This window comes from Mesoplodon bidens, assembly GCF_964165515.1.
Source record: "Mesoplodon bidens genome assembly, chromosome: 2".
Classification (NCBI taxonomy): Eukaryota; Metazoa; Chordata; class Mammalia; order Artiodactyla; family Ziphiidae; genus Mesoplodon; species Mesoplodon bidens.
Window position 1 is genome coordinate 72586128 of NC_138177.1, and position 20410 is coordinate 72606537.

At 57.8% G+C, this 20410-nt stretch overlaps 1 protein-coding gene across 1 annotated transcript; it reads right to left on the minus strand.

Annotated features, from left to right (window-relative positions):
* Positions 1–861: 861 nt before the first annotated feature.
* Positions 862–20410, minus strand: LMNA (lamin A/C). The gene is made up of 12 exons (XM_081223799.1): positions 19768–20410; positions 7754–7910; positions 6296–6421; positions 5865–6035; positions 5537–5662; positions 4760–4980; positions 4444–4666; positions 3907–4014; positions 3679–3798; positions 3159–3248; positions 2078–2347; positions 862–1800 (listed from the first exon to the last, which is right to left on the minus strand). The coding sequence occupies exons 1-12, from the start codon at positions 20121–20123 to the stop codon at positions 1774–1776; spliced, it is 1995 nt and encodes a 664-aa protein (XP_081079925.1). The 5' UTR covers positions 20124–20410; the 3' UTR covers positions 862–1773.

Sequence of the window (20410 nt, forward strand, 5' to 3'; positions counted from 1 at the left end):
TTAACTCTGAGCCCCCATTTCCAGGGGCAAAGGGGACAATAACCACCTGTCAAGAGAGTATGAGGGTCAAATGAAATAGCGCAGAGATGCTTTGGAATTTATAAAGGGCCAGAGAAAGTTTAGTTCCTATAGCTCATTTTCCCTGTTTGGGGCCCTTTCCCTCAGTCTGGGCTCCTCATTCCCCCAGATGATAGGCTCCCTCTCTGAGGCTCCTACTCCGCCTGACACGTCCCTTTGTCCACAGCAGTCCACGTTTTCTGGCTCCCAGTGGAATGTAAGGTCCCTGAGGACACTGAACACACTGTCTTGTCCATTTCCCCGTCCCTGAGCTGAGCATGGAGTGTGGCGCAGAGGGACATTAACTGCTTGTTTGCAAAGTCAGTCCTTCCCCTTTCCTGCTGCTCTCACTGGCTTCTATTCCCTCCTCCCCATCTGTCTTTGCCCCAGGTCCTGAGATGTCACCACCCTCAGACTGGGTCCATATCATCATATGTCTCAGTATTCACACTGAGTTCAGGGTGCAGCACAAAGAAGGTGCTCGCTAAGTGCTGGCTGGTTGAAGAGAGCTTGGAAGGAAATGCTCTCCTTCAGGCCTCTGCTTCTCTGAGGGACTTATGGAGGGAGAGCCCTGCACTGGGTGGGCAATGCTCAGGTCAGAGCCTCTCCCCATCAGCCACCGCTGGGTGCCCAGATGTGCATCTGAAGCTCTGAGGGCCTTGTCGTATCTTCCCTAGAGCAGGGGCAAGGCTGGGCGGTGTGAGGATGCAGTGGCTGAGTGACATTTGTGTGTGTGTGTGTGTCTGCCCCTCAGAACACACAGTGACGCCCACCAACAAAGACAGACACCACAGCAGCCAGGGGTAGAAACAACTAGTGTATTGATTTGGGGAGGAGAGAAAGGGTGCAGATGGGAAATGGGAGGCAAGGGGCTCCTTAGTGTTTGCCAAAATCCACTGCCACACACCCTTGACCCTTCCTCACCTTCCTCCTCTGCGGTGGGGCCCCAGCAGGCTCTCCCCCATTCTAGTCAGCCTCCCTCTCCCTCCTCCCCTCCCACCGTTCAAGTGGGTACTTGACCTCGACCTCCAGTGACTGGGCAGAGCCCACCCTTGGCTCTGAAGCTGGGTGACGGCAGGCTCATTCTAACCTTTCTTCACCCTCCTTCTACCTCCCACCTCATTCCCATCTCTTGTCTAAATAACATACAGAAAAAGCAAGCGCAGCTGGTACCTGGGAGAATCAAGTCATCCCGGGGCTGGGGGCAGGGGGGAACTGGGGGCGGGGCAGGCAGAGGAGCCTCAGCCAGGTGTAATGGAACGATGGGGGATGGCCCAGGGGCCTGGCTCAGCCCTACTCCCTCGGAGGCTGGCGGAGAAGACTCCACACCTGCCTCTCAGGCACCATGTCACAGGGTCCCCGGGATGGGGGCAGCAGGCAGGGCAGAAAAGCAGAAACTAGGCTCTGTAAAAAGCATCCCTTTCCCTTGGCTCCCTCTTTGGTTTTAAGGCAGATATGGAGTTTCCAAGAAGCAGGGAAAAAAAGGGGGGGATTGAGATAGATGCGCTTTTTGGGGGGGCTTATGTTTTTCCTTCAGTATAAAACCACTGTAGAAAATAACTTCTCTTAGAAAAAACAAAAACATAGAAGAAAAAACGAAGGGGTATTTTTCTTTGGCTTCAAGCCCCTTCCCAGGAGGGGCAGGGCAGGGGTGGGGCATGAGGTGAGGAGGAAGCAGGAGGCCTCCGCCCCCATCCCTGCCTGGCAGGTCCCAGATTACATGATGCTGCAGTTCTGGGGGCTCTAAGAGAGAAGAGAGAAGGGGAGAGGTGTGAGCCGCAGCACCTGGCCCATACCCTCCCTCCCCTTACCCCCCCGCCCCGCCCCTGCCCTCCAATCTGGGGCTCAGACAGGAGGGGCAGGACGCGGGAGCGACCGTCTAGGATCTTGGGCTTCGGGGAGGAGGCTCCCACTCCCCCGGGCTGCGGAAGAGAAGGCTCTCCCCCCACAGGGCCACCCTAATCCTCAGGGACCAGGGCCCCCCTGCCTGTGGGGGTGTGGAGGCAGAGGGACAACTCACCTGGGGTCGGGGTCTGGAGTTGCCCAGGAGGTAGGAGCGGGTGACCAGGCTGTCCCCGAAGCTGCCACCCCCACTGCCCCCCACACTGCGGTAGCTGCGAGTGACTGTGACACTGGAGGCGGAGGAGCCAGAGGAGATGGATCCGCCCACCTGGGCTCCTGAGCTGCTGGCAGACGCCTTGTCTGCAGGCTGCCCGCACGTCCCGCACAGCACGGTGCGCGAGCGCAGGTTGTACTCGGCGGGGTCCCCCGAGCTGCTGCCGTGGGAGCCCTGAGGAGGGAGACAAGGCTCAGGCCTGACGGCGAGTGTGAGACTGACTGCTCAGGCCCAACACCCAGGCTCCGCGCTCCTGCAGGCTCCCAGTTGCCAGGCGGGAAGGTGGGGTTCTGCGCTCGAGTAACCTAACCTAACCTAACCTAACCTAACCTAACCTAACGGCAGGTGGGCGATAGGGCTTAGGGGGCCGGGGCTGGGAAGGGAGGACACAAAAGGGGGCAGGGTCAGGAAGACTTGGGGACAGAAGACAGGGAATGGGAGTTGTGGCTTTGACTCTGTCCTAGCTACTCTGAGCTTAAGAGGGAAAGGAGAGAGAGTGAGCAAGCTGGTAGAGCAGCAGGCATGCAAAATTAATTGGGAAGTGGGGTGGGTGAGAGAGACCGTTCTCCCAGGAAAAATGGGGGAGATGAGAGGCCATGCAGGTGACAGGAATGGGGAGGAGACAAGAAGGGAGATGCATGCAACAGAAATTGGGGGAGAGAGGCAGGGCTGGGTGCCCCACATCTGTCCTCCCATCCCTGTCCCAGGAGGCAAATCCAGACCCTTGTCCACTGCTCCCATGGGAAGACTCCATGGCATCAGAAAGTTCCACTCCCTTCCTTACCAGAGTAGGGAACCCAGACACCTGGGTTCCCTGTTCAAGGTATAGGGAGGAGAGAGAAGAAAAGCCAGGGCAGCAAGTGAAGTTCCAAAACATTCTTTAATGAAAAGATTTTTGGGGCACGGGGAGGCCAGGGAGAGGCTGTCCCCAGGCCTGGCTGGGTGCCCCAGCGTGGGCTTGGCCTCAGCGGCGGCTGCCACTCACGTGGTGGTGATGGAGCAGGTCATCTCCATCCTCATCCTCGTCATCCTCAACCATAGTCACTGAGCGCACCAGCTTGCGCATGGCCACCTCCTGCCGGGGATACGAGAGCCCCAGGGGTTAGGGGCTCAGGGCCAGGGGAGGAGTGTGCAGCATACCCAACCCAGTGACCACCTAAGAACCTTCGAGTGGCCTGCCCTTTGTCCAGCCTGCTGCTTACTCTGTCCTCTGTGGTACTGGAGCTAAGGAACTTGTTTCTACCCCAGGGTGACACTGTCAGACTCTCTGGGCAGGAGCATGGTCTGCCTTAACAATCCTCACTGTCTAACCTCCACCCTTCCTGCTGCTGGGGGAGGCAGCTTTGGGTCTGCACACTGGGTGGAGAGTTTGGGGCCTGGGACTGCACAGGAGAGCTGGGAGAAAGTGGCCCTGAATTGGCCCCTTTGGGTTGGGGGCAGCTAGCTCCTACTTTGGCCGTCAGGGGAGCTTTGTCCAGTAAGAGGCCAGCCTGCAGCATACTCACTTCCCCAGTGGAGTTGATGAGAGCCGTGCGCAGGCTGTTTCCACAGCCCCAGGTGTTCTGTGCCTTCCACACCAAGTCGGTAGGGGGGCTATGGGTGGCCCCAGCTCCTGCAGCCCAGATCTGGGGGAGGGAGAATTAGAGGAGGGTGCTCACTCCAGCACTCCCATCCTCAGGCCAACCCATCCCCACCCGAGGCCACCCCAGAGTCCCAAACACCCTGCCACTCACCGTCACCACCTGACCAGCCTTCAGAGTGAACTTTGGCGGGAAGCGGTAGGTCAGCAGGGGATCATCTCCATTCTGGCGCTTGATCTGCCAGTTGCCCATGGACTGGTCCTGCCAGGGAGAGAAGGGGAAGGTTGGGGGAGGCTCGTTCAGCCTCTTGGGTTTATCTCACTCTATTCCGCCCCTCACTGCCTTCCCCCTCAAGGATAAATAATAGCTACATCTATGGGCTCTTGTGCTGTGCCAAACACACTCAGTACTTTCATGTCCCAAGAATTCAAAGGGTTAGGGACTATTATTATGCCCATTTTACAGATGAGGAAACCGATGCTCTGAGAGGTTAAATAAATTGCCAAAGGTCTCACTGCCACTGATGAGTCCCGGAGCCAGGACTGGAACCAGAGTGTGGAGGAGATACCCACACTGCCCTGGTCTGCCTCTGATGGGAGGAACAGCCCTCCCCGCAAACTCCATCCCTTCACTTTCCAGGTTTTCTCCCTAACCTGGATGCATTCTCTTAGACCCAACCTGGGGGACTACCTCATTGGACTTGTTGCGCAGGCGTACGAACTTGCCCTCCTCATCCACCTCCTCCACGGCCACGCGCCCGCTGGTGCGAGCGTGCTGGGAGAAGCTGCTGCGGCTCTCCGTGGACTCCAGCTTGCGCTTTTTGGTGATGCTGCTCCCGCTCTGCGTCTGGGACGAGTGGGAGGAGGCCCGGCCGCGGCTGCGCTGCGAGGTGGGGCTGGGGGACAGGCGTAGCCTGCGGAGGGGGAGACAGGATGGGGGGCCTAGTCAAGGCTGGTGGCAGGCCGGAGGCGGCCGCTAGCACCTCCCCGACTCCCGCACAGCCCACCTCTCCTCCTCGCCCTCCAGGAGCTTCCGGTAGGCGTGGATCTCCATGTCCAGGGCCAGCTTGATGTCCAGCAGCTCCTGGTACTCGTCCAGCTGCTGTTGCATCCTTGCCCGCATTTCCCCCATCTCCCGCTCCTTGTCCGCCAGCAGCCGCCGGCTCGTGTCCCGCTCACGGGACAGCGAGTCCTCCAGGTCCCGCAGCTTTGCTTCCTTGGCCGCCAGCTGGGTGACGGGGGGCAGGGGTCTGATGAGCTCCCAAGGGCCCCAAGTATGGAGAGGTAAGGGGCAGGGGACACCCAGCTATCCTCCCCAGGATATCCAGGCTCCCATCAGAGCCTTTTATGGCTCTAATGTGGCCTTGGCTGGCTGGCGACGACTGAGGGAGGCTTTCTCAATATCCAACTGAAATCTCTTAATCTGAGGCTAGAATCTATTTCCTCTGCCACAAGTGGCACAGCCAGCTAGAAGAATACTGATGCTTCTAACACCTCACACTGGGTCTCGGGTCAGATCTAGGAGTTAGGGAGGATAAGAATGATCTCCATATTCAAATGGGAAAACCAAGGCTCTGAGAAGCGAAGGTCTTACAGGTGAGATAAGAGGTAGTCCTGGAACAGCAAACAGGTCATCTGACTCCAAATCCTAGGCTTCTTACTCAGCCTGTGGTCCTGGGGGCATGTTCTGTCCACTACACTCCCCTCCTCAGGACTTCCACCTGACATCCTGACATCCTGCCCAGACTATTGGCTGATGGGGAGGGGCAGGGTGGGGGCATCACCTGCTTCTGGAGCTGGCTGAGCTGGGCGGAGAGGCTGTCAATGCGGACGCGGGACTGCTGCAGCTCCTCGTGGGCGGCCCCCATCAGGTTGCTGTTCCTCTCGGCTGACTGCCTGGCATTATCCAGCTGGAGGGGAGGACACAGGGTTAGGGCTGCAGCGACCAAAGGCAGGAGGGACCTGAGAAGGGCATCACTGCTGCAGCCTCAGGTCCCGGGTACCCTGAGCTCCTGTCACCGTCCTCCTGATCTCCCACAGGACATCTCAGGGTGGGCAGGTGGAGGGCTGCTGGGGGCAGAGGCAGCAAAGGAGCCACGGGAGAATGAGCACCTTGGCAGAATAGGTCTTCTCCAGTTCCTTCTTGTACTGTTCCACCTGGTCCTCGTGCTGGGCCCGCAGCTCCTGCAGGGCATCCGCCAGCCGGCTCTCAAACTCACGCTGCTTCCCATTATCGATCTCCACCAGGCGCGTCTCATGGCGGCGCTTGGTCTCACGAAGCTCCTGGAAGGGTTGGACCCAGAAACCAAAATCAGAACTAGTCCTTCAAGGATGAAACCCAAGTTCCCAGCCCAGTCCTAACCCTGAATGGAGTCACTGTAAAGCCCCACTTTAACCTGGGGGCTGGCCACCCCCCAAATCCCCATCCACTAGTACAAGGGAGTCAGGCAGGGAGCTCTGCACACAGCTGATCCCCCAGCCCCAGCTCTGACGTCTGTCACCACCCAGCCCTGGTCCTCCGGTCTGCAGGGCGCAGTTCCCACCTCACTGTAGATGTTCTTCTGGAAGTCCAGCTCCTCCTTCAGGGTCTGCAGCCTGTTCTCAGCATCTACCCGCCGCAGCATCTCATCCTGAAGTTGCTTCTTGGCCTCACCCAGGGCTGCCTCGAGCTGAGAGGAAGGGGGCAGAGGTCAGGGAGAGGGATCATAGGACATCAGAGCTGGAAGGAAGCTGAGAAGTGGGCTGCGCCCAGCACATCCCTTTATATGTGCAGAAACAGGTCTAGGGGAGTGAGAGCCTTGGATACCCACAGAGGTAATAATATATTTATTCCCTCACAGTAATGATTCTGGGTAGGTACTGTGCTAAGAAAAAAAAGACAGTACCTCCTTTCTCTGGCACAACATAGCAAGTGCTATAAAGGAAGTATATCCAAAGTACAGAAGGAATATGAGGGAAGGAACCAAAGTGTGCCTGGGTTGGTAGAGGGGGCTTCCGGGAAGGCCTCTAAGAGGCTGAGATCTGAAGGACAGGTGAGTGAGGCAGACAGGAGCCAAGTGCAAAGGCACAAAGGGATGAAGGCACACATGTGCACTTCAGCATCTCCAGAAGGCTCAGTACTGCTGAAGCCTGAAGGACAGGGCTCAGGGGGTAGAGTGATAGCAGAGGTGGCCAAACTGGAAGGCAGGGGCTTGATCATAGAGAGACGCGCCCTTATCTGCCACGAAACAATCCTCTGAAGCTCGAGCAGGGGCGCACCTGTCTTAGATCTTCATCTTAGAAAGCACAAGCTGGGCAGTGCAGCTGGGAAGGGCTGGGGGCAGGACCTGGGAGGAGAATGGCCCAGCCTTGGTTTTCTTGTCAACCTGCTGGCTTCTCTTGGTCTCTCCACGGTGTACCGTGGCAGCAGGGCCTGGGAGGGAAGAGAGCCCAGGACAGAAGCTTGGTGACTGTCTCTAGTCCTGGCCCTACTCTGAGCAGATGTGGCTGTGAGACTGGGAACAAGCCAGCTTCTTTGATTCTGTTCCTTAGCTTGTAACATGAGAGATTAGAGGCTAGAGTAGATAGCAAAGCGTTTTGAAAGTAAAGATCATCGTATACATGCTGAGCACTGAGAACGTGCATCCATATGTGATCAACCATCAGCTCCTGATCAGGGCTCTGTGGACAGTCTACATCCTCTCCTGCCTCCCAGAGAGATCATGGCTCTCTATAGCAGGGCCAAACCAGGAGGGATCCAGGGACAGGCACAATTCATTGCAAAGTTAAATGGAAATGGCTTGTGGATTCTTTTAAATTCACCGTGCTAGACAAGATGGGCAGCAGAGGAGGATGCAATATGGTCTGGATGGGTGCAACGATGGTAGGACATGGGAATGGCTCTGATGCCACGTGACAGGTCAGACCGGGCACTTCCTGAGGGGGCCTGGGGTGGAAGAGTGAGTGTGCATTTGTCAGGGGAGGGGGGACAGATGTCAGGTGGCATCACGGGCGGGCCTCACCTTGGCCACTTGCCCCCGCAGGTCATGCAGCTCCCCCTCCAGCGTGCGTTTCTCACTGAGAGCAGTGCTCAGTGCGGCCTCCTTGGAGTTGAGCAGAGCCTCCAGGTCCTTGAGCCGGGCCTGGGCAGCCATCAAGTCTCCCTCCTTCTTGGTATTGCTAAAGAAGCCAAGGAAGAGTGGGTTTAAAAGGAGAAGTCTGTGTTCCTAGAGAGAGCCAGGTCCCCCAGGGAGAGAGAGAAGTCAGGTTCTGGGAGGTCAGCTGTGGGGCCTGGCTCTGCTATCCCTCAAACTGCCAGGGGAGGGCATCCTTGACTTTGGTTTGTTTGCATCTCCCTGCCGCTGGGGCTGGACTCCCACTTCCCCCAAGGTCCCCAAAACCCCCTTCCTGCTTCTCTACCCTTCCCATGACTCAGTACTCAGGAACGTGCCTGGGGCCAAGGGCAAAGCTCGATCCCGTGAGATGAATGCTTTTCCCTCTCTCCCCTCCCATTCCTTCCCAAAGAGACAGAGCCACCTTTGTCTCCTGCCCCTTCCCACAGAGGGCCTTAACCTTCTCCCCCCACTCCACCCACCTTCCATTCAGCCAAGCCTCCTTCCCTGCGGGTACCCAGACAGCCAGGCTCCTAGGCCTTGGGTCTGTGTGTCCCTAACACTTATCAGTTTGAGACCTAAAGGTGTCTGTCACCTCCCCTAGTCCCTTTTACACACCGGGGACTGCTGGGAGGGAAAGTCTGGTTAAAGCTCAGGGAGGGCTTCCCTGGTGGTGCAGTGGTTGAGAGTCCGCCTGCCGATGCTAGGGGACATGGGTTCGTGCCCCGGTCCAGGAAGATCCCACATGCCACGGAGCGGCTGGGCCCGTGAGCCATGGCCGCTGAGCCTGCGCGTCCGGAGCCTGTGCTCCGCAACGGGAGAGGCCACAACAGCGAGAGGCCCGCGTACCGCAAAAAAAAAAAAAAAAAAAAAAAAAAGCTCAGGGAGACCCGGGATGAGGACAACCAGGCATGGTACTGACCCTTCCCTTTCTCAGACCCAGTCTGGGTTCCCTGATCTGGGCAGAGCACAGGGGTTCCAGCCTCCCTCCCTCTGGGCCTCATCAGAGCCTGAGAATGCTGAGCCTGACACATGGACCACAGGCCTCAGCATCTGGCTCCAGATGTGACCCCCAGGCCTCCAGGTCCATCTGGGTTCCAGCCTTGAACCTCCCCACTCCTCAAACTGGGTAAAGCTTTAGCTAGAACCAACCAAACAGGGGTTGCCTCTGCCACCTCCCTTCCCTTTCTGGGTCGCTGATGATTTTTGCTGGAGAGTGACCTAGAGAAATAGAGGGATCCTATTTTCTTAAAGACCTCTGGGGAACCCAAGAACTTTTCAGTTGTAATGATCCCTTCAGCAATGTGTGGTGAGAGAAACCACTAGACCCAGGGAGTGGAAGGAAAGAGCCAAGGGGCCTGGTCCCAGTTGCCATCTGTAACTCATCAGACTTCAAGCATGAACCTACCATGGCAGATGGAAAAAAGGAAAACCAAACGTGGGCAGGGGGAAAAAATTCTAACCTAGAAAGGAGAAAAGTGGCCCTGCCAACATTTTTCTCCTGCCACCAAAGCCCTCAGCTCCAGGAGACCCAACAATTCACTGTGAAGCAGGATGGAGAAGGCTAGACTGGAGGCAGCTCTGGACGGAGGGCCCGAGACTGAGACGGTGTTCTCCTGCCACCAGCTTAGATTTCAAACAGGAGCCACCTCCCCTCCAACTGGGCTCCACTGGGAGGGGGACAGAGCAACGCCCAGACAGGCAAGGGAAGGACCCGAAGACCTGGGGGGAGCACCCCCAGCCTGCACGCTTGCTCTGTCCAGGCCTCTGGCCACATCTCAGAACAAGCTGTTTAATGCAACAGCGTCTGTCTCCTGTGAAAAGAGGCCCTTCCAGATCTGGAGGATGTCTCCCCTCCTCCGTCTCAGCCAGAAAAGCTAAAAATAAAGTCAAAACCCAGCTCAGGTTTTGGCTGCCATCCGGCCCAGCCCCTGGCTGGGAGCATAGCCCCAACTTTCCATGACTTCAAAACTTTTCCGAAGCTGAGGCAGCTGCGGGGCGAGGAGGGAAAAAGAAGAAAAACCGCTGGTAAAGCGAAGCGACGCAGCAGACATAGATTCCGAGCCCCTTGGGCTGACTCCAAGGTTGGCAGGGACTTCCCAGCCAAGAGGCCTCTCTACCCTGCAGGCTAACGGCTGCAGCTGGCCATCCTGGGAGGCTCTCAGAATTTAGAGAACTAGAAGGAGCTGAGCATACGTTCAGCTTAACTCCCTCCTTGTACAGATGAGGAAACTGAGGCACAGAGGAGGAAGGTGAGTGACCCAGTGTCAGGCACAGAGGAGGAAGGTGAGTGACCCAGTGTCAAGCACAGCAAGCAGCTATGGGGACTGGGGGTGGGGGGCGGTCACAGTTAATTCTGGCTGCTGATCAGGACTCCTCCTCCCCCTCCCCTCCCCCCCCCCCAAGCCACAGGTCTAGAGAGAGCAGAGAAGCCAGCAGGAGAAAGAGGGCTCCCAGATCCAGCCAGCCTGAGCTGGGAGAAGCAGGAAGGAGCGCCGTGATGCTTTCGGAAGGCATCTCAAGGGTGTCTCTTCCCTAGTCCCGCCTCCCTGGCCTCCTCAGACACCAGAAGAGGAACATCAGAAGTTCTCCTTGGAAATACCTTTCCTGTGGCAGTGCAACGCAGCGCTGACAGAGGAAAACAACGGAGCTGCGCAGTCCCTGTCCTCGGGGGCTCACACAGCCTGACAACTGCAGGACTTTGTCCTTCAGTATAACCTCTTCAGTTCCTACTGCTCCCAAAGGTGGGGTGGTAGTAATACTCATATTAATACTGATACTCAGACTAATACTCATAATCATATAATGACAGCAAACACACCTAATTGCGTACAAGATACTGCTCTAAATATTATAATATTAACTCACTTAATCTCCACAGCTTCCCTACTGAGATAGGTGCTAATACTACGTGAGTGAGGAAACAGGCACAGAGAGCTTCGTCCAGGGTCCCTCCAGGGTCCTACAGCAAGTCGGGAGCAGAGGTGGAAATCACTGATGTGCTGCTCTACCTCCCGTGCTCTAATGGCCTCCAGAGAAATTAAGGGGGCGATTTTCCTTCCCCTCCTGGAGGCTTTGATCGGCGCTTAAAAGACACGTGATGAAAGGACTGCAGATGAGGGAAACCCCAAGCAAAGAGAGGGGAGCAAGGAAGAGCCTTTGTGGTTTTCTCAGCCGTGTTTGGGGAGCTCCACTCTGTGGGGAAGCAGCTGCTGTCGCCCATGGGCTCATGACTCAGACCTCAGGAGCTCTGTGGCCAGGGAGCCACAAGCACTCGCCAAGAGACCGCTGGGGGTGGCAGTGCGGAACCCGGTGCCTCTCCAACCTCCTCCCCAGTCTTGCCTGACCACCAGCTCCAAATGCCCAGTTGGGGTCTTCAGCCCTAGCAGGGACCCCCAGCAGACACTGGCCAGGCGTTCAGCCCCAGAGTGGTGCTGCTGCCCGTGCCTGAGCCCACTGAGGGCTGGCGGTGGGAAAGCAGGGTACATGCTGGCTGCTGCCCCACAGCTAGGGCAGGGAGGACTGGGCTGGCAGGGAGGACAGGGTGGGGCAGGCAAGGGGAGCTGGAAGGGTGGGAACCAGGGGCTCCACAGGTGACTCATCCTCAAGCACACAGTACTCTGGCAGGGGTCGGGAAATCCTTTGGCGCTCACAGGGGAGACCCTGGCTTTACCTACGTTCTGCCCCAGGCCCCGTGCCATGCCAGTGGGTTGCCGGCTTCTCCCTCCCATCCGCCAGGCTCCTCCCACACAGGAGTGGCTCCATCCCAGCGGGCTCATGAGGCAAGAAGGGCTGGGCATCCTGTTTCTAACTCTTCCCACGTCTGGCATATCTGATCGCAGAAGGAGGGACGAGTGGGGTGGGGGAGGGCAGGAGAGCAGAGAGGAAAAGAGTAAGGTAGAAATGAGACCTGGGAGCTGGCGCTGTGGCCCCAGGCTGGGGCTCTGTTACGCTGAGGCTGGCTGGTGGGATAGGGAAGCCAGGCTCCAGGGCCACTGCAGGCCAGGACTCTGGGGGCTGCCTGGGGGGGCGGGGGGGGAGGGAGAAAGGCACGCAGCACAGCAAAGGGGCTGAGGTGGGCACTGGGCCAGGCGCTGACCCGCCCGCTGAGTCACCCTCCTCAGCCCAGCTCGGATGCCAGATATGGAAGCCAGGGCCGGCCGGCCGCAGGCCTGTTTGGGCCCGCTTGCCGGGAGCAACTTGCTAGGCCCCGAGGGAGAGGCCCCCATTTCCTCCGCTGAGCTGAGGAAGAGACATGGGGAGCAGCGACAACGGGCTAGGGCTAAAAATGAGAAGTGGGAGGGGCAGACGGCCAGGGGGCGGTGGAGGAGTCGGACCAGCCCAGCCGGGGCTCCCTCAGACCCGCCCCTGTCCCCTCACTGGCCACGCCCCAGCCTCACCGGCCCTCCGAGTTCCCCATCGCCGCCGGTCTGAGACGGGAGGAGGGGGAGGGGAGGCAGGAGCACAAAGGGCCCTGAGCCCCCGAGCGTCTCCTGCCTCACAAGAAAGGGAGCCCCCTGTGGCTGGGCAGGGCAGAGCAGGGCTGGGGGCAGAGCAGTGAGTCCCAGCCCTCCTGGCTTGGCGAGAGTTCTCCCCTCTCCTCCCAGGGGTCTAGACCTCGGCCCAGGCTGACTCCCTGCGAGGTGATGGGGCGTCTCCAACAGCCACCCCAAGCCGGCCGCACGTTCCTCCTTTTGTTCCAGCAGCTCCCCAAACTGAAATGTATCCTTCCCTCCCTCCACCTATCCAAATCCACGCCCCCACCTCCGTTTGAGCCCCGCCTCAGCCCTGCGCCTCCAGATCCAGTCCCAGCCCTCTCTCCTCTTCCAAGTGCGTTCAGCTGTTGTTTTATCTGCTGGTTTATTCTCTTTCCAGTAACAAGTGTGTCTCGGGGCTTTTTCTGTATGTCCCCAAATGCCCTGAGACTAGGAGGAGCTCAAGGCTTCTAGGGGGACCTCCTCCTGGACCAACTCCTGCCCTTTTACAGATGGGGAAACCGAGGCCTGGAGAAGAGCAGCCTCAGACCCTAAAACCCTGCCCATCCGGTCACCTGAGGACACTCGCAACAGATGGAGACAGACACAGAAAATGGCATGACACACACAGGGGGCGAAGAAAGTAGACTGAGACACCCAGGGAGAGAGCCTGGAAGACACTTCGACACTCCCAGCTCAATTGCTGGGAGCCTCCCCAGTCTGAGAGTGATGATACAGAGACTTAGTGAAACAGCCCTCAAACATCAGCTACTCCCACAGCTGTGTGTGGAGCCATGAAGTTTGACGGTCCCCCACCCCCAAAAGTAACCACTGCTTGGGTTCCTGGCTGGTCTGTGGGTCTGCCATCACTTTCAGGTATGGGCAGGACGTGGATAGGCTGGGACATCTGGTTCCCCACTCTGGCATTCAAGGCACCAGCCCTCTCTGGAAAGGAGACCTTGAAGAGAGGAACTGAGGGGGGCAGGTGTTCCAGGGACTTAGAAGCCCCTTGAGCCTCCCCCAAACGCCACCCTGTGAAGTTCTGAATGTCCTGCACCTGGAAAGCACATGGTAGAGGTCGACCCCCAGTATGTGGGTGCATGGGCCTCCCCATACAGGCACATGCACCCACAGCAGGCAGGGCTCTGCCTCCGCACGCCTCCCTTGGGCGTGACACCTGCCACATATGCTCGGGGTCTGAGGGTCCTCAGATCCCCTTCCAGAGCCACCAGGCTCCCAGCTGTCTTCGCCCCAGACAAAGCCAGGTCTAATTCCAAGCAGAGGGAGGGTTGGGATGGGGGAACTGGTGCTGAGAAGGGGGACAGGAGGCCTGTTGACACGTTCAGACGCAACTCCAGCAGAGGCGCTGGGACTGGCAGGGGGCCAGGCCTGAGTCACAGCTGCTGGGTGTATCAACGTGGCATTGTGCAGAGGCAGGAGAGGCCTGCGGCCAGAGGCCAGGGCGCTGGGGTTCTGGACAACAGGCAGCGGGCTTCCTGACCTACCGCTCCCTCCAGGTCCCGAGCCAAACTCCACTTTCCTTCTTCCTGGCCTGTTTCTCCAGAAATTATTCCTGTGTTGTCATAAAAATGCAGGGCTGAGGCCTGGGAACATACCAAAAGAAGTGGGGGCATGGAGGGGGGACGGAAGGCCTGGGAAGAGGTAGGATGTCCTGGGGGTGGGAGGGAGGGAGGCCACTGGCCATAAGGTGGGACATTTAGGGGATCCCTACAAGAAGGTGACTCAGCAGTCCCTTCTTAGGACGTATTAACCCTCCGCCTGGTGGCTCGTGGTTATTAACCCTGACAACAGCGGGAAGGGGGTGGGAGCCGCACCCCAAGATGGAGAGAGGAAGTGGGGGAGGGCCGAGGAGTTCTGGTACCACTGCATTCCAACTCCAGCCTGGGAAGGTACAATGCTCTCTCCCAGCCAGCAGAGGGTGGCAGCGTTGGAGCTTCGGGAGGAGGAAGGGGGTGCCTTGGCAATCCCAAACAGCCCCCTCTCAACTGCCCAGGTCTGGGACCCTTGAAATTAAGGGTCTCTAACTCCCCTGAGCCAGTCCCTAAAGGGACTCCTGTGTTCTGCTCCCCTCCATCTGTCCCTCATCTGATTCAGGCCCTCATCCCTCTTGCTGCCACTCAACAAGAACACCCATCATAGTTTTCAAAAAAGGCCATCCCTCTGCCTTTTCTTCTCTGACTGGACAAGTTCAGGGTCTCCCGTCCACTCTCTACTCTGCCCTCTACCGTGACTCAGCTCCTCTGCTGGGCCTGGGATTCCAGCCAGAATTATTCCTGGTTTCGACAGGCAGGATTCAAGCCTCCTCTCCCACAAACGGGCAGGGGGAGCTCCTGTACCCCCACCCTGCCCCGCCTCCTTCCCAAACTGTCCCCTTCCTTGAGAGATTGTTAAGGGCCAAGACTTCCTCACAGCCCCAGCCTCAGGTTGCGGGTGCACGAAGGATAGAAGGGGGCAGTTCAAGGTCACCCCTGCACCTCCGTCTGATTCCGGGCTCATGCTGTCTAATCCTGGCCAGCACTAAGGTAACAGTCTTGCCCGCCCCAGAGCCTCCCTTCTTCCCCAACACAGGTCCATGGGACTCTCCCTCTCCTGCATGATACAGCCTACATGACATGTCCTGAAGGGAGACGCACTAAAAACGTAGTGTCCTTTCCTACTAGCAGTAAAAACAAAGCATAAGCCAAGGATATAATGCCATAATAGTTAACTGTTTCTCACAAACTTTCTCTGAGAAAGAGAGGAGGGTGTTAGTACTTTTAATTCCAAGCTTGTGGGGAATATTTCTGTTTTGAATAGCATTGGTTATTAATTATATTCGATTTTCAAACTTATAGCGTGGTATTTTAGAGGACTGTTTTCTCACTTTTGGGTCATTGTACTACTCTGGAACCGGAGGGATCTCTGGAGACCTTCTGCCCTAACCCCTTTCTTTTTTTTTTTTTTTTTTTTTGCGGTACGCGGGCCTCTCACTGCTGTGGCCTCTCCCGTTGCGGAGCACAGGCTCCGGACGCGCAGGCTCAGCGGCCATGGCTCACGGGCCCAGCCGCTCTGCGGCATATGGGATCCTCCCGGACCGGGGCAAGAACCCGTATCCCCTGCATCGGCAGGCGGACTCTCAACCACTGCGCCACCAGAGAGGCCCACCCCTTTCTTTTATAGCTAGGGAAATCCAGAGATGGGGGGTGATTTGCTCAAGGTCACACAGCAATTTAGCGGCAGGGCCAAGCCTAGAACTAAGGACACCAAGGGCCAGGGCTGTTTCCGCTACCTCCTGCTACCTGTCATTTTGTTGGTGGACCACCTTGCCTCTTGTTAAGCAGTAGGAGATGCTGCAACCTTCCCCAAAGAACCTCTTTCCTGCTATCTCCAAGAATATTAGAGCTGGGCCTGTGTCATCTTCAGTACACAGGGTGGGGCTCAGGGAGGTGAGAATGGAATGAACTGCCCTGGGCCTCTGAGCCAGACCTGGTCTTGCCTGCTGCAGCTGCTAGAGGTGGTCAGGGGCTGGGGAGGAGGGAGGCAAGGGAGGGGGAGCAGAGGGCACAGCTGGTAGGTAAAGGCATCTCCTACCAGTTGTCCCCACAGCTGTCCCTGCCTTCAGCCCTGACACTGAGCTACTGAATCACTGGGGGTGGGACTGGGAGTGGGGACAATGGGCACGTCCCATGCAAGAGTAAGTCTCAGATTCCTGGAGGTCAGGGGATGTGCCGGGCCCGGGAGGCATCAATCGGTGGGAAGGCAATCAGGGGCCCTGGCAGGAATTACTGTCTTTCTTGTTTCTCTTGGGCTCCTTAAGTACTTACTGCTCAGCCCCCAGGGTTAGCTGTACCTTTTTCTTTCCATTTGAATAAGAATGTGGACTTCAGGGTGGGGGTGGGGGAAGAGATGACACCAGGAGCTCCCTCAGGTGAGGACTGGGGCCCAGGTACCTTCGAAGGCCTCCATCCCTGTTATCCTCATGTATCTGCCAAAGGGCACAGCCTCCTGCAGATCCAGGTAGACAATTCCCATGACAAGTCCCAAGACAGTCTCAAGACAGGAATCACCAGCCTCCCTGAGCTCTGACTCATGATCCATGGCCTGGCAGGGTCCTGGGTCTTTCCAGGTATGGGATGTGGCAAAGGCTATTGATCAAGTGTTAACAGGCCCTGCAGGACAGCAGAACATTAAGACAACACTGGTCCCAGAGCAAAATCTCCAGACTGCAGGAGTGCGCCTCAGTCATCCCAACCCGCCTTCCAGATCCTCCAGCCTGTCCCCTAAGCTAGAGAAGTAAGGTTTAATGGTACGAGCACATAACTAAGAACCAGAAGGCCTGTGCTCAGGTCCTGACCTGTCACTCCCTTGCTGTGTGACATGGCACAAGCCTCTACACCTCTCTGGCTTGTGCTTTTCTTATCCTGATGAGAGCTTGGATGAACCTGGGCCTGGCAGGTCCCTGCCTGTCCCAACCAGGACCGCAAAAGGTGGGCAATTCAGGAAGTCGTTGAGCACCCAGGCCTTGTCTGCGGGGGAAGAGACGCTTCTGCTTTGTGGGGCTGGGATCTCCCCACTTCTGACTCAGCCTTCCTCCACCAGTTCCGCATGGGAAGACACAGACCCGGGCACCATCCCGCAGCCCAAGCCCATAACTCTAGACTCAACTCTAGAACTACTTGTGCATACTGCCTGTCATGAGTCCCGGTTCCAGACCACCACCAGAACAACCCTAGGAAGGAGGCAGAAAAGGATTCCAGGATGCAGTGGGGAGTGGGGAGCAGAAGATGCAGACATTCAGGCCCCCATCCCTCCCTTTCAGACATCTGCTGTCTCCACCCTGTCTCTTGCTGTCTCTTGTAAAGCCACCAGGGTGGGAGAGAGGGGGGCAGCATCTGAGTCATCCACCCAGCTGTCCTGCTTGGGGTGGGGCCTAGTTCCAAGCCTGGACCCCAGGCAGATCTTCCCTGATGCTTTTAACCGCCTCATTCTTCCCGCACTTAGGTGTCCAAATCCCTGGGGCTCCAGAATTGAGAGGATGTGTGTATGTGTTTGTGGGTGGGGGTAGTCGTTCTGCTTGCAGCCTGTAACCCAGCCTGATGAGAGGGTGCCCCAAACCCCTGGGTGTGGTCCAGGTACCCAGGCTGGGCCAGGAATCCCCACAAGATCTTACAGACAGCTCTGCATCCCAACCCAAAGCCTGGCCCTGAACTCTGAGCTCTAACTAAACATTAAACCAGGCAACACTTTCTCTCTAGGCTTTAGTGGGAGGAGTTAGGACAATGCCTTTCTCCCTCTCCCAAATTCTTCATTCTACTCCGCACCTCACCCTGAGCACAGCAGATGCAAAAGGGAGCAACAAATCCTTGCTCCTCCCACTGGGGACATAGAACAGGACAGAAACCCCAACCTGAGCCCTCTTTCTCTCCACCCTGCCTCCCATCAGCCTAGGATCCAGGTGTGCAAACCCTCCCCCCTTTTTCCGGAAGTCCAGCCTCCCCAGCCAGGATGAGTGGGGGAGAAGAGAGGCAGGTGGCTAAATATAACAAGTACACACACCACCCCCGGCCCTGCTCCACATGCGTGCACACCCGCCTGGTGTCCCAGGCCCGGACAGCTGCACCAGGAGGCAGAGGAGACAGACTGGCGTGGCTGGGTTAGCGAGAGACCGTAGACTCCACCTGTTCTGTTCCCTGATCAATGCCTTCCCCAGAAAAAGATCTGCTGACAGTGCCCTTCACTGGGATCTGCAAGGTAGTAGTTTGGTAGTTGCGTGGACTAGTTTAGAGCACTAATTCTCTGGGACTCCCCTTAGCTGGCCTCCTGTCTGTCCTGCTAACTAAGTTACTCCTATCACTAGTGGACAATGACAGGAGTGATCCCTTTCAACGGAAATAAAGTCACCCTGAGTTCCTTGGTGGCCTAGTGGTTAGGATTCTGGGCTTTCACTGCCATGGCCCGGGTTCGATCCCTGGTCTGGCCGGGGAACTGAGATCCCCACAAGCCACAGCCAGAGTTGGGGGTGGCAGGCAAGTCACCCTGCCTCTCCACACAATTTCAATTTCCATCTAATCTTCACAAGGGGATGATGGATCTGCCACACCCACCATGCCTGGGGCTAGGGGCTCATGAAGGGGTATAAAGCACTGAGTACACAGAGGTTCTGAGAAGAGCATGAGTCTGGAGAAGATGATGCCAAGGGAAAGAAGGAAAGTCAAACCATACCCCACCCCAACCAGGGATCTCCAAGCACCTTTAGTGCTCTTTGGCTGAGGTCTTCATAGAAAACAAATTCTTGGGGAGCTGAAGAGGGCCTAAACTTCCCAGCTCCAAAGGCCTTTTTAGAAAAGAGGGAGGAGCCAAGTAGGGTGCGGTAGAGTGGGGCAGGGATGGGTAAGGTAGGAGTGGCCTGAAGCTTCCAACGGCTGGATTTCAAAAATGTCACTATATTCTGGTAGTTGAACAAGGCAAAGAACAACAACAACAACAAGTCAGCGGCTGAGAGGACTGGGCCGGAGCAAAGGCTGCTCAGCTTGGCTGGGAAAATGAAAGCGGCTCACCCCAAGGAGGGAGGCAGGGAGCGACAAGCTCCCAACACTCGGAAGACTCCAGGCAGAGGGTGAGGGTGGGATGGGGGAAGGTGGGGAAGGAGGGAGGCAGACCTGGGCATAGCACAACTTCCTGAGCTGGGAGCCTCTGCTCTCTGTCTCCCTCCCTCCCTTGCATTCCTGGGCCAAGCAGGCCAAGGGCTGTGAGAGCTGTGGGGAAGCCACTCTCCTGGAGCTCTTTGGTGGGCCTGTCAGAGTCCAGGGAAGGTCCCAGACAGGTAGGGAGTGAAGGAGAGCTTCCCAACTCTTAGAGAGAACCCGGGTAAGGGTCGTGCCGAGGGGGCCATCACCATGCCCCTGCAGGGGAAAAAGGGGGCCACCCTGCTTTGGTGACCTCTCTCCAGCACCACTGGACATCTGCCAGCTTGGGAGCTCTGTCTTAGTGGGTGTCATGTGTTCAGAGCCAGGCTGGGCAAAGTTGGCACAGTGCCAAGCCTGCCAAGAAAGTTCTAACAGGAGCCTTTCACCCACTCCAAAGTGTCCTGGGTGCCCAGATTTCTTAGACCTGGCAGGGCCAGTTCCGCTTTGCCCAAGACTCTCCCCCAGGCCCCAAATGACTGGCAAATCCCACCCTGACAGAATGTGGACCTGCCACCAGCCCTTACTTGGCCCTGCTGCCCGGGCCGTTACCTTATATATCCCACCCTCTCCCAGAGACCCCTCCCTTCTCTGTCCTGTCTTGACAATTTCCCTTGGCACTGCCAGTCACCCGCTGGGGGCGGTTCCGGTGAGGGAGGAGACTATAACGCAAAGTTATCAGCCGCCTGGAGCTCGGCAAGGGCGACAGTCCGCCCGCCCTCTCTGCGCCTCTCCCGGCCCCACGCCGCCACCTGGGCGCACTCACCGTGCCTTGAGCTCCTTGAACTCTTCGCGCACTTTGCTCAGCTCCAGCTGCAGGCGGGCGCGCTCCTTGGCCACCGAGTCGAGGGTCTTGCGGGCATCCCCGAGCTCTGCCTCGTAGGCGGCCTTGATGCCGGACACCTCGCGGCTGACCACCTCCTCGGACTCGGTGATGCGAAGGCGCAGACCTGCGTTCTCCGTCTCCAGCGAGCGCACACGGTCGATGTAGACCGCCAAGCGGTCATTGAGCTCCTGCAGGTCCTCCTTCTCCTGCAGCCGGGTGATGCGGGTGGGCGACAGCGGGGTGGAGCTGCCCTGCGCCCCACTGCGGGTGGCGCGCCGCTGGGACGGGGTCTCCATGGCCGGCAGGGTGGCAACGCTGCCCGCGGGGCAGAGGTCCCGGGAAGGGCAAGGGGCTCGGGCCGAAAGACAGAGACTGCTCGGGGTGGGAGCTCGCCGGCCGGCTGGCTGGCTCTCCTCTGGCTCCTGGCAGACGTGGGGATCTGGGCCGGGCGCTGTCGGACCTCGGGATCTGGGTTGGCCCGTATGGATGCGGCGCTCCCGCGAACACTCTGAGTCACCGGCGCCCGAGCAAAGGCTCTAATAGGTCTAGGGAATGGGAGGAGGGGCCACTGCTCTTAAAGGGG

Excerpts from the sequence above, each read along its gene's own strand:
- LMNA (XM_081223799.1), bottom strand. The coding sequence starts at position 20,123 with ATGGAGACCCCGTCCCAGCGGCGCGCCACCCGCAGTGGGGCGCAGGGC. Across the intron at positions 3,799-3,906 it reads AGGCTGGTCAGGTGGTGACG|ATCTGGGCTGCAGGAGCTGG; the intron begins GTGAGTGGCAGG and ends TCCCTCCCCCAG. Across the intron at positions 1,801-2,077 it reads ACTCCAGACCCCGACCCCAG|AGCCCCCAGAACTGCAGCAT; the intron begins GTGAGTTGTCCC and ends CTTCTCTCTTAG.